The sequence below is a fragment of the Takifugu rubripes genome, chromosome 1 (genome assembly GCF_901000725.2).
Source record: "Takifugu rubripes chromosome 1, fTakRub1.2, whole genome shotgun sequence".
In the NCBI taxonomy this organism is placed as follows: Eukaryota; Metazoa; Chordata; class Actinopteri; order Tetraodontiformes; family Tetraodontidae; genus Takifugu; species Takifugu rubripes.
In genome coordinates, this window is record NC_042285.1 from 12593363 (window position 1) to 12607214 (window position 13852).

Here is a 13852-nt window from a genome sequence, read left to right on the forward strand (position 1 = left end):
TCTGCAGCCATTGGAAATTTTCAGACAACAAATAACTTTCATATTTACCTGTTAGATAATCAACAATGTATTTGCATTTACTGTATAACCATGCAGCGCCCGCCATTACACAACCGTTCCTGCAAACCTTCTTATAAAGTGTCTACATCACAGCAAAAAGGCTCATCAGAGTGTCAACAACGAGGAATTGACACGATAAGAAAAACAATAAGTAAATTTAAACTTAAAATAAATAAATTACATTAATTAATTAAAAAAAAATAAAAAAATAAAAAACCTAATTAAAAAAAAACCTCCCCTAATAATCCAGAACAAACACCTCGGTACTCAGCGATGAGCGCTTCAGCCTGCGGCAGAATCTGACTCACATTTGTCTTCTCGTTTGCTCCCTCAACACCGAACATGCAAGAGACCAACACATCATGGAAGAACCAAACATCTTTTTAGGTTGTGCTGTCTGCAGGCAATCCAACAGATTAAAAAAGTCTATTAAGACCACTTGGAAGTCTTCGGAAGCATTAGGCAAAATGTTATTGCGAGGGAGAGGTATGTGTGCTTATGGTTCTCATAGTCACACCAGCAATGAAAAAAGGCCCAAAGTAATTAGAGTGAGCAAACCTGAAGCACGGCAGAATAATGCAACTTTCCCTCTTATTACATTTTCATTTGCTCCGCCTCGGTTTCTTTTGCTGACTTCTGACCAGTATGGAGAGAAGGGAGACAGATCCCTGTGAGTATGAGGATGAAAATCCTCCCACCAGCTTTGTGCTGGGAGCAGATCTGCAAGGAGTGGATTTAAAACAACGAGCAGTGAATATGACCCATTTGAGAGGGATGGGGGGTAAAATGGTCTCATCTTTGACACAAAGTAAGCAAGTCCTTTGTGGTCATGCAGGAATCCTCAGAACATGCGTTGGAAGGTCTCTTTGTCTGACTTCAGGCCTCATCTCTGTTGTCAGGACGACGGAGGAGTGAAGATCAGTTCATTCCTGCAGCGTGGACCCAGGCAGCTCATTGGTCAGTGTGTGCCAGCGCTCCACCTTCTGGCCCTTGTTCTTAAGACAGTCGATCCAGTGCTGCAGGGGGTCTCCCTGTGAGTGACACCCCAAGGAGACCCCCCCTGTCACACACACACACACACACACACACACACACACACACACACACACACACACACACACACACACACACACACACACATTTGGAGTATTATTTCCATGAACAACCAGAGATATTATCAGAATCAGGGTGCATCTCTCTGGGGGAAATGCTCTAATGAGACAAGGATCAAAATCCCCACCAAAGAAGAAAGATTCTATCTGGTAATGATGTGGTAGCAGCTTCTTTCACAGCAGCTCGTGATCTGAGCGCATCTCTAATTTATACCCACGGCTGGAGTGAACTTTCTTACAATCTCAAGACCTGCATATAAATGACCCTGAGAATCTTCTGAGTGTGTGTGAGTGTGTGTTAGTGTGTGTGTGTGTGTGTGTGTGTGGGGGGGGGTGAGATAGAGACGTTATGTGGGTTAGGGTTACACCTTTGTGCAGACCAATACACAGGGGGTGCAAATACATCTCTTTTAAAAATCGGATCTTGTCTTGTCCTCCAACAGTTTCATTACATTCTCCTGGATAAAAAAAAGTTTTTACAAAATTGTCTTCAGGAAGATTATAAACCAACTCAGTTTCGTTGCATTTTTAAGATTGTTTTCCTCAGAACACTTTGCTGTTAATAAAAATGCAGCCATAGGAAACGAGGAGTTTGCCCTTTAGCTGATGTGAGAACAAACATGTTGACTTTTATGAATCCCAGCATAACAGACAGAACAGGAACCACCATAATTACTCCTGATGCACTGAGAAAATGAAGTATAGAGCTCATTTCGGCCCAAAATGTCACTGACACCCCTTTGGCAAACAAAGCCCACAATTAAGGCTGAGAGCTGCACTTACTGCACATAATAGACAGGATCTCAGGCAGCGCCACAGACTGCCGGGAAACGGTGAGAAAAACCAGCAGGAAACTCTTTATAAGTGGCCTCAACTCACCGATGAAGTCGTTGGACTTGCCCAGGTCGTAGTCCCAAACCGTGACCTCCAGCGTCTTTTTGGCCAACTCTGAGAAGGTGATTTCATAGAAAAACTCCTGGTGTTTTTACAAACAAAAAAAGCAGAGGAGGTGAAGGAAAGGGTGAGAGAAAGGCCAGAAGATGACGCCTACGCTTTCTGGAACCTCAGAAATGCTTTCAAGCTGGGAGGAAACGGCTCACAATAATTGGTGGTAGACGTTCATGCAGCGTCTCTGAAGACCACCTCGCATTTCTTTACATGAAGCCATAATCGGTGTGTTACCCCAATCCTGCATACACACACACACGCACACACAAACACACACACACACACACACACAGACCTACCTCATTGAACTCTGGGTTGAGGGTCTTTTTAATCACCACCGTTTTGTGTTTGGATTTTTTGTGAACATCCGGCTTGAGGTACCTGATATGGAAAATTAAAAAAAAAAAGTCAGTTTAAAGCACAAGTCTGCAGCCGAGAGATGCACAACCTCTGTAGCCGCTTTAAGGAATTCACTCTTCATCATTCCAGCTTCTGGAGGCAAACATCCTGCCTTGCATAAATATATTATTATTTGTGCCATTTTCATGTTGTGAAAGTTTAACTTTAATTCCAGACTACAAATGTCAAAATTCTGAGTTTTATTGGCTTGACCTCTTTAACAATTTAATATGTTTACAGAATATTTTAATATCAGGTGGATAATTAATATCAGATGCCGTGAGACTTTATCTCAGGTGATACTTGATCTTTTCCTCGTATAACTAACCGCCTGCCTGCAGCTCCACACTCATCTTCTGCAGCGAAATCCAGTTTGAAACAACCAGAACTGACTTCCAGAAATATCAAACGACCCCTCAGCTGGTTCCGTGAGATTGTATCCATGAACGCTTACGTGGATGGATCACTAATTCACCAACACAGCTCAGATTGATGAAGCTTAACGTTCCGACAACAGGGTGTCTTTGAATTCTCCGGGTATTTTAAGACAGCTTGAGGTAGCGTGGCAAAAACCTCGATTCACATTTGCTTTCCACCCACCACACACAGCAGAGAGATGGTGCACTCCCACACGCTCTCAGACACAACAAAGCATCTGTGAGAATTAGGAGGAGAAGAAAATAAAACTGCTGCCAAAGGGCAAATGTACAAGTCCCGCATCTAAAATTCGAAAGGGGTGCTTGATGTTCCAGCGTAGGCATGTGAGGGGTGCATGGGTGGGATCAGTGGCTGTGCAGGAGGGAAGGGGGTGGGGGGTGGGGGTGGGGAGCTGGAGTTCAAGACGTGACGGGAGAAGCAGAAAGGAGATTGGTGAGCATGACTGTGTGTGTGCCGGGAGGTTGTTTGGTATTTTATTTATTCCACTAAAGCAGCAGTGAGACAGAGCATCCACTGAAGAGCAAGGTTAAAGCTCATCTGTCCAGATTCTGTCGGTCTGCACCGAGAGCTCTTCCTGCCCTCCTCACACACACACACCCACACACCCACACACACACACCACACACACACACACACACACACACACACACACACACACAGACAGTATTGCTTTTCTTTCAGCAGTGAGTAATGGGGCTCCAGAGGATCTCGATGACACTAATAACAGCACCGACTGCCTCCTTCCTGATAAGCTGTTACCATAACATTAGATCATGTCACTGCCTGTCGCTCTGTTTTGAAGGCTGCCAATGTGCGTGCACACACTGGCGCACGCACGCACGCACACACACACACACACACACACACACACACACACACCGTGTTGCCATTATCTGGAGGAACAAACGATATATTTCACAGTGTGAGAGCTCTTCTAAGCCCTCGCCACACTTGTATGCAGGGCAGCGATGTGTGATCTATCACTCATGACTGCGGTGATTCATGGGATTCGTATAAGATAACAGCCAGTTCAGATCAGACGCAGGTGTTAGGATGGACGGGGACTGAAGGAGCAGTTGTAGTGAACTGGAAGTCTGTGTCGTGCGCTACTTGCTTAATATCTGTTCGATTAGGCAGCGCAGCAGTTTTGTTCAGGGGTTCCCATGTGTCCTTAAAACTGTTCAAATGCAGAAAGTCATGCATATACCCTGTAAAAAATTTGCGGCAACATTTTCCCATCTGGATTGTGGTTACTGTTCCAGATTTGATAGATGAATGTTAGCTCTTTACGTTTTAACGTAGGGGTCTGAATAACCGTTGACGTCCATGGCAGCCAGGTGGGCACAGCGTTTGACCCCGACACACAGCCCACCACGAGCCCTCTCCCCCTTGGCCTCGCTCTGCAGGTCGCCATCAATGGCTGGGGGTAGGTACTGCAGGCAGAGCAGCAGGCGGCCTCTCTCCTCCAGACTCCTCTGTTGCTCTGTCTCCCACTTAGAGAAAGAACAGATGAGAAATGATGCTTCAACAGCGATGCAGCTGATAAAAATGGCAAAAATATTTGTGTCGATTTTTCTGTCTGCTGTAATCGAATTTCTTTTTAATAATATCCCTGGATTACTCTGATCTATCCTCTCCCACCATGTCAAAATAACTGCTTCTGTTGCAGCATCCCTGTTTCATGTGTAAATAAGCAGCTTGCTAATCCCAGAAAAATCACCATATCCATTTCATAAAGCGATAATATGTCAGCGGCGTGTGCAGGGGAAATAATAAAGAGAAGATCCTCCCGCAGCAGCAAGGCAGAAATCAAATCAAAAGCATCCTGTATCATTTAAACAGCAGCCCCTATTTGTTGAGTGATGGATGAAGGCTAACATACAGAAAAACACAGCAGCTCTCAAGACCATTTGAACCATAAACTAAGCGGTTACTGTCAAAACTGAGAGCTAAAACCAGCTTAAACGGGTTTCATGCTAACTGAGTTATTGCAAACGGATCGCCATCACAGCACAATCTGACATTGGCGAATCATTTTGTAACTCAGTTTATGAAGCCTCTTACTGGACAGTGATCCCAGCGCAGAACTAATGCCAAAGTGAGCTTTTGGATTGTGATCTTTTTTTCTGTGATGCCTCCATGTTTGCAGGATAAAGCGTGTATTTGTGTAATTGTGCTGCAAACATGATGTTACTAACCCTTTCCAAACACAAATAATACATGGCATTAACACAGTCTTTAGAAAGCTTGTCTTTATTATTAATAATTGAACTTGTCTTTATTTTAAATTTCCAGTATTTGTTTCTTAACACCTAACATTTTCCAGATATTAGCCATTATTTGAAGTTACTAAATCACAACTGTTGAGAATGTGGCACCAATGTCTCTTTTCTATCCCTCTTCTGGGGCATGTGAAGCCTCTCAGTAGTGTTAATAGTAGCAGTAGTAGTAGTGCTTGCTGCATCATTACACAGCTGGAGGAGCGATCAATAACTGTGATTTATTAACCTTGTGAAGTAATCAACTGTGCTGCTCCATCTATTTCAGCTGATATCATACTTTTCACACTCCATCAGTTGGCCGGTCTGTTTATGCATCGGGGCAGATTTAGAAGAAATCTTCCTCCGACATGATCGCAGGCAGCTCACAGACAGACTCTTATCGGCCTGTAAGAGCCTTGAAGTCACATCAATGGCCTCCGCGGCCCCAGGGGCTTCTGGGTATTTTTCATGGACAACATCAAACTGTTGCCAAAGTGTCTGACAATGAGCGGAGAAGATCGAAAGTGACAGACGAGCGGGTGTAGAAGTGGAAGACGATGTTCCCACAGGACCGTGACTCACCCGCCTCCCCGGCAGCACCAATACACGCATGTTATTTTTGGGAAAGACGCATGTTTGCTATTTCAGGACTTTCATCACTGCAGGTGCATCTTTTTCTTGACATTGCACCACAGAAAATGGAACCGGTCGGGTTTGATCGCCTCTAATGTGGTTTTAATTTGAAGTCGGTGCCTTTGCTTCCACTGTATTCCTCACTGTCTTCCCTCGCTTTCCAATCTATTCATCACTCATTAAGTCTTATCCTCAGGCGTGAGGGAGACACGGGTTTGATCAATACGCTCCTCCGCATTCCTCCCTTTCCTTTATTTAATTACCGGAACCGCTTTGTCTCCCTTTCCCTGATTCTTCCTAATTTTCTGCTTGTGTGTGTTTTTCCCGCTTGAATTCGTCTTTGCTGCCAACAGGCTCTTTGCCAGCTGCCGTGACCGAGTTGAGAAACTTAACAATTAGCGAGAATTATTTGCAGCAGGTAGCTGCTGCACTGAAACGGCTCAGACCTTCACAGATCGATGAGAGCAACTCATTAGGGAGGAGGAAATAAAGAAGCATCACCGTGGAGCCAGACACACATGGCGAGAGATGAATGAGAGAGGAGATAAATCTGTGTGTGGGTTTGTGAAGCTTAGGAGCAAGAAATAAATAATGATCAGTGTCCTCGTTGGCAGTGAGAAACAGAGGCAGCTGGTGGTGGGCTGCCCTTTTGGCTTCACCCCTTTATTAATTGACTGAATACCTAATGAAAGGATTGTCTCAGTGATCAAACCCGTGTTGTTAACAGAGGCATCAGAATATTGTAAAAACTTTGAGACTGGATTGCTAATTAAAGCTCCAGGGACCCCCCCCGGAGGTCTAAGAGGGGGAACGTCTTTAGGGAAAAACTGCCTAAGGTGTCAGCTGAGGAATCAGAGTTCAAGCAAAAACCAAAAAAACATTTAATTGGACCTAGTCAGGAAATCATTGAATTTAAAAAGACACCTTTAAAATGACCCGTTTCTCTGTAATAAATATAAACACAAGTTGCATCAAACCCCATGAAACTGAAGACCCAGTCATGAGGCAGTAGCTTCATTGGATGATTGATTGCATTAATTAGCTTTGCTGGATCTTGTCAGCTTGAGGGTGATTCCAATAACCTTAGAAAGCAGTTCAATGCATTCTACCAGCCCTGATGTTATTAGGTCTCATAATTCAAAAATCTAACTCAATTTACCATTTTAAACATCTGAAAGCTGTTAAAATGTAATAGATCACATGAATCACATGACTTCACCTTATTACTGAGCAGATTTCAGTGAAAATAGAATAAATGAGAATTTCTTTCTCAAACTCGAATCAAACCTGGATGAGTACAGGTTGAATTAGGGACATCAGACAACTGTAAAAAGAATGGACCCATTCCAGTATCTGATTAACTTACAGCTGGTCGAAAAACAATTCAAATATTAAGTCACTATAAAGTATTCGAGTGTTTTCATCAGCAATCAGTCAAGCCTCACAGTCAATATTTGTTTTCAAGTAAGTTGTTTTGGATCTAAACAGTGTTATAAACCAATGATGATGATGATGATGATGACGATGATGATGATGATGCTGATGCTGATGCTGATGCTACAAAGATACAGAAACTAAAGCCTGAGCACACAGGCTGTATTCACCTCTCTCAGGTAACAGGAGATCCCTCTCAGGGCCGTACTCATAGCAGTCGGCGACGGCAACTGGAGTCGATAAAGAAAAAGAGATAAATAGAGAACAGGTGTAGGTTAGAATTTAGAGGGCAGGGAGGCAATGGTGACAGCAGTTTGAAAATGACACGCGTCTGCTTTATAGGATGACAGAGGAGCTTAAGCGTTTGATCTCGGAGTGGCCGCTGGCATTAGAGGGACAATCTAATACCAACAGCCGCCCCCAAGGCTTTACACCTAAATTCAAGCGCCCTTCTGGGCGTCCTCATACACCACGACCACCTGCTGGACTGCACCATTTTATTTTTCAGTCCATTTGTTTCTCATCTCTCTGTGTCTGCCCACTGATGCTCACTGTGCTGCTCTCCTGTGAGACCCTGCTGACACCTCCTGCACAGAGATATGAACAAGTTTAAGTTGCATTATTGAGCATGATAAACTCCACCAGAAAATATGGCTTTTTTCATTTTTTCTATTACATTGACCTAATGTAATCTTGATTTTAAAAATATGAATCCCATTAACATCTGGTCAGGTGAAGTTTTCGGACATCAGACGCAGATGTGTGGACATGAGTGGAGCAGACCATTGATCTACTGGAACCAGTGACCTATTAGTTGGCATCAAAGCTGTTTCCTGTCCTCCTCCCTCGCCCTCTTCTTTCTGCCCTTTAAGTCTTTTTTGCTCCCTTTTATCTGTCTACCCATGATGCTTTGGCTTACAGGGGGCGGATGCTCCAGACAGATGTTGAAGTGTTTGGTCTGGTCAGGCTTCACGCGGCGCAGGGCCACCCGCGACTCCCCGATGAACTCATTATGCGTCAGCTTGTCTTCGTCGCACACGGACACCCTGGGATTGAAAGAAGGAAGAGAGCGTGGTGTGGCAGGGAGAAAGAGGAGAGCATGAATAAAATATGCCGGTTTAGGCTTCGGAGATGGATTTTAGATGGAAAGATTTAATGCCCTGTAACTTGTTTTGATCACATCTTGGGGGGTGGGGGAGGTGGGAGAGTTGGGGGAGGGGGACAGGGTGTAAACATCGAAACAGGCCCGACAGGAAAGAACAAAATAGGGAATATGTGACAATATGAAAAACGTCAGCACATACTGTAGGTCTGCATATGTAGGTGTGAATGTAGTAAAAGTGAAACCCACAGCTGCCAGAGGAACGCTCGTAGTGTTGGAGTGCACCATGTGAGGTTACACCAATACATATCCTCGGGTCTGGCAAACTTTTACCATCATTCCAGACGCACAAAAGAGGCACAAAGGACGCGTGAGAGATGAAATGAAGCTAAATCGCCGTGCGAGGACTCATCTACCTGTGCACATCTAAAGGTGTACGTTAAAGAAAAACATCGCACTGCGAACTTCCCTTTCTCTGCCCTACAGAAATGTGAACAAGGCAAACAAAGAATCCCATCTGTTAGAGGCCCGAACATGTAAACATGTCGCCAGCCTGTTTAACTCCTAACTGAATTCTAGTGTTGCCTTCTGCCTCTAGTTGGTGGTAATAAACTGCAGCACTGCAGACATGTAGAAGGTTGCAGCTGCCCGGGGAGATTCTCCCAGAGGTAATATTGCCACTGCTCTTTTATTAAAGAAAAGGAAGCCTTCTGAATCCAATAGAAGAAGGAAAAGGAAAGAAATTATGTGTCGAGGTAGAAGAAAAGGCTATAAAACAATGGAACAGAAGGCGCTTCAGAGAAGAGCAATGAAAATTTAAGATACATGAAAATCACTCCTTCCCAGCTGTGGCGAGGAAGATGGTGTCACGCATGGGTGGGTAGAGGACAGTTCAGAGCAGCTCGAGGGCAGAGCGGTGAGCGAGCACACAATAGGTCAAAAAGTCAAGTGTGAAGCGCCCAGTAATGAGAACGTGAGAATGATACATGCCAGCCATTAGATATGGTATTTGATGTACGCATTTACTGATGCTGCGCTGCAGCATTTTTACAGTGTTTTATAATGTCAGATGTAAATTAAGACGAATCCAACTGTGCATCCTCTCACCAACATAAATGCCACCACAGACTTGACAAAGGGACGAAACATCCATGAAATTAAGAGTTAATGACATTTCTTTTTCCTGACATGGTTTTTAGTGCCTGATTCCTTCTCCAGGCTTCAAAATGTTGAAGAGTTCCGCAGTAGTTTGACTGAAAATGCGTGTTATTAGTCAAATAAAATCAAAAGTCAACAAAGAACATTATACAAAACTGTGCAGAGCATTTTGGGCGCCCCCTGGGGATTTGGTGGCAATAATGTCACAAGCCCCGCCTCCTTTAAGTAGACCACATCCTTTCCTGCAGGTTCAACCACAAGAGCCGAGCTGCAAGATTTTCTGCTATATTCAAATGAGAATTCTGAAAATAAGCTGTGCCATTGTCCATCTGCATTGCTATTTTATACACGTACGTCCAAATCGAACATCAGTTTTATGCGACAGACAGCTGGGCAGAGGGACAGACAGCACAATTTGGACAGCTGCTACTCACGCAGCAGAAACACGAGGTTCGTTTTTCTACACCCACTGGAAACTGTCGAGAATTCCACCATCTGTGCTTGGAAATGCCAACCACAATAAGTGAGAGGAGCACATGCGCATCCTCAGCTTATTTTGAAACTTGTTGAAAAAGACATGCAAATTCTCTCTTGATGCTTGATGAGTTTGAATCAACACTGTTGCCTGTTTCTGCTGCTCATGACGCTGCTGCTGATTTCTCAGCCTACGGTGCCGATCGTGAGCACAGATTCTCTCATGTCCCCTGAGACGGCGCCTGTTATTCCTATTTAAATCCCACTCTAACGCCGTGTTGTGGCAAAGTTCTACTCACATCCGGAGAGACTTTTGCACCTCTGGAGGGGGTCAATGAAATTAAAAGCCCCCCCAGTGTTTAGACTGACCTCAATCTGTCAGTGTAAGTTGACCAGGGGTAAGAGAGAAAGAAAGACAAAGAGAAAGGGAAGGTTCAACTGTAGCAAGGGGAGATGTTTTTTGATGATAGGGGACAGGACAGATGCACTGTCAGGAAAGAAGCTGGCATCTAAGGGGAGGGAACAAAGGAAGCCTCCATGTACCTAAATAGTGAAGAACACCCCGAGATTAAAAGGGATGATAAGAAACCCTTTTGGAAACAAGAGTCAGCTGGAGGAGACAGAGCAGTGAGGCAGAGGTGGCAGAAACAATTTAAATTGACATTTACCGGAGCGTTTTGCGATACATGTCTTCCTCTGTGATGCCACAGTACGTGAGCGTCTCATTCCACACAGGGTTCAGGGTGTTGCGTACTGTCTTGGTTTTTAATTTATTAGCCTGTGAAATCAAGAGGAGAGAAGAACAGAGCTGTTGCATCAGAAAAGCCAGCTCACTTGCCAGGAGGTTAAGATTAAGATTAGGTTGCATTCAGTGAAAATGTACTGCTCCGTAGATCAGAAATTTCATCAGAATGATTGTAAATTGAACATTGAACACCTAGAACAAAGGTCTAATAGAAAAGAGAGGCACGAAGCCTTGAGCATCAATAATAACAACCTTGCAGGCTCCTGGCAGCAGGTGCAGTTTGACGTAAGGGTCGGCTAATCCATTGAAATCCATGGGCTTCAAACCCTGACAGAGACACGAGATGGAAGAAAGGACATGAGACAAAAGATGGATTACAGGAGAACCGCTGTTCATTTTACCATCAGCATTCTAACATCATGCTATCACTATGGCAACAGAGACAAACCTACAGTATCGATCCATCAGGTCTACAACTTGCCCTGCAAAACTATTCAGTGGAATTCCACCTCATTTATACAGCATCTGTTACAATGAAGGTTGTCCGGAGCCTGAGCCCCAAGCAAGCAAGAGTGGCAGGAAAACTGCCTTTTCACAGGAAGAAACCTTGAGCAGAACACGGGTCAAAGGGGGGAACCCTCCTGCTGGTGAGCAGAGGAGGAGGACAGAAGGAGGAGAGCAACAGACACTTAGAACAAACAAAACTCTCATCTTTAGGCTGCTGTGGGGTTACCTTGGCTTTCAGGACTGTGCAGTGGAGCGAGCTGGTCCCTCTCTCGTACAAGAGATCAAACTCCAACGTCCCCAAAGAGGCTGTAATAACAATTAGCGCAACCTTACTTTCCACATATAAACTTGTGAATTCTCACCCCCCACACACTCCAAACTGTCCTTTATCTTGCATGCATTTTTATAGTGTAAATCTTAAAAAGAAAAGCTGTAAAAGGGCAGAAAATAAGTCTGCCAACCCTGAACAGAGTTTAATCTTTCAAATATATTTTCAGTCACATTACAGTGCAGTAACTGATGACACCCTCACATCTGTCTGCTAAATATACATGACAACAACCTGCTAATTAGCTGAACATAATAATCATGTGACATGACTCTGTCTCTGAATAAAGGTGCCAGAATCAGTTTCCAGGCAATTTCTAATTGTATTTTTGAATAGATCGGAACAGAAATGGTCTGAGCTAAAACGATGTATTTCAATAAATACTAAACCAACACATTAACGCCAAATAGCCCATTAGTGTTCAGAGATGCATCAAGATGATATTTTTAGTGGATTAACAACTTTTTTTATACTGACAAGTATAAATTGTATATTTGTGGTGCGAGACTGGAACGTCTCAATTTAGCCTGAATTAAATCTCTTTGACTTTACTTCAGCACGTTCACATCTGCACCGTCTTCAGCTAATCCTGAGGTTTAAGCTGTTTTGGTGGAACCACAATATTACTTACTGTTATCATCACTGTCACAGCTGTCAATCTCGATGGAGGTGTCCATGCTGCTCATGGCTGACAGTGAGCCCCCTCCTCCCCCCACCCCCAGTAACAGCGGCGACAGCAGACTGCTGCTCCCTCCACCTCCACTTCCTCCCCCACCAATGGCCCCTCCGCTGTGACCCACGCTACCGGGGCTTAGCGCGGTGGGAGCTGCCACTTGATTTGGCGAAAGGGGCTCAGAGAAAGAGGAAGTGGGAGACAGGCGAGGAAAGTAGGCAGAGATTTGGCGGATGGGACGAATGGGGCCTGGACACACGTCGATGGCCATGTGCTCCTGGATGGTGATGGCTAAGCTCTTCCCTTTTCGCACAGTCATGAGGCTGGAAGACCAGAGGGGAGGTTGAAAGTTAAATCAGGTCACTTGCACACAAGCCTGAAAGTGGGAATGAGCTCGCAGACAAAAACACTGATCCAGAAATATGAGCTGTGCTGTTTCTCAGCTTCACTTCTGCTATAGAAAACCAAATGAGGTGAGCTCAGGGGGAGGATCAGAGATAAATCAGATCAGTTCGCTTCTCCTTCTACCTTCAAGTGGCCGCCAGTTTCTCTGTGCTGCAGCGAAGCTTTCAGTCAGGCTGCGTCCTAACTGTGCTTCAGCAAAATAAAAAGACAGCAGAGGATGTGTTCAAATTTCCATATGAATGGAGAACATCTGAATAAAATCAAGCGCATCGGACCAACAAACAAGAATAAAAGATAATGGTCTCCCTGAAACTCCAGATGCAGTGTGTGAGCGACAGGGGAGAGTGTATTATCTGCTCTTCTCAGCACTCCTCCACAGACAGTCAAATAATTAATGGGAAGACTTCAGACTGGAGAACACTCCAGCAACCTCGCTTAAAGATGTGGTTGGGTAGTGTTAACCACAGGGCCTATGTGTCTTTTCTTTTCCTAAAATAAAGAGAAGAGGGGGCTGGATTACAAATATATCCCAATTTTTTTGTTTTGTAAAGACAGCAGGCCCCAGGAGGTGTTCTGTCCTCGATGCCAGAGTTCTGTCTGCTTCTGCCACATTAATCGATTGAAACAAGGGAAGTGGATATTTGCACTTTGAGTGGAACAGTTGCTAAATTACATATAAATATAAAGGCAAAGTCTGCACTATAAAATAGATGAATGAACAACTTCAGTGACTATAAGACAAACCTTACAATGCTGGAGAAAGCAGAGTATCGAGTACACAATTCTGTGGATTTCAGCATGCATATAAGATTTGCTGTTAATGTTTTAATTTTTTTTCACTGTTTAATTGTATTTGAAAAGCATTTCTGACAGTTAGCATGTGTCAAATTTTTCCTCTGATCTAATGATTCTGGGGAACGTCTCTATTCAGATATTAAAGAAAAACAAGTTTAATTAGATATTAGTGCTGTTTTGACATTGTCTGCATGATAGCTTCTGTTTCTTCTGAGCTACAAGTTCTTTTAATGAATTGGTCTTAATAAACTCATACCCGGTGAACAATGTATAACCATCATTAATGTGACTCAGCATTAGCCCTCATCAATCAGGTACCAATTTGACTCTGTTTCCAACACCTATTTTGCAATGATAGCAATATTGAGTTCACCGGGGTC

At 44.0% G+C, this 13852-nt stretch overlaps 1 protein-coding gene across 3 annotated transcripts in view; it reads right to left on the reverse strand.

Moving 5' to 3' along the window:
• Positions 1–278: 278 nt before the first annotated feature.
• The window catches only part of LOC101070035 (double C2-like domain-containing protein alpha), a 17281-nt gene continuing 3707 nt past the window's right edge, over positions 279–13852 (reverse strand). The window contains exons 2-12 of one of the 3 annotated variants that reach the window (XM_029838077.1): positions 12801–12861; positions 12231–12595; positions 11498–11577; positions 11017–11091; positions 10688–10797; positions 8205–8331; positions 7456–7515; positions 4248–4450; positions 2420–2501; positions 2052–2148; positions 279–1120 (exon numbers count right to left, since the gene is read on the reverse strand). In XM_029838077.1, the coding sequence (XP_029693937.1) occupies positions 984–1120; positions 2052–2148; positions 2420–2501; positions 4248–4450; positions 7456–7515; positions 8205–8331; positions 10688–10797; positions 11017–11091; positions 11498–11577; positions 12231–12591 (1332 nt within the window). In that variant the 5' untranslated portion in view covers positions 12592–12595; positions 12801–12861 and the 3' untranslated portion in view covers positions 279–983. Of the gene's footprint in view, positions 1121–2051; positions 2149–2419; positions 2502–4247; positions 4451–7455; positions 7516–8204; positions 8332–10687; positions 10798–11016; positions 11092–11497; positions 11578–12230; positions 12596–12800; positions 12867–13852 lie in introns of all 3 variants that reach the window. The other 2 variants (XM_029838073.1, XM_029838068.1) reach the window with 2 other exon arrangements.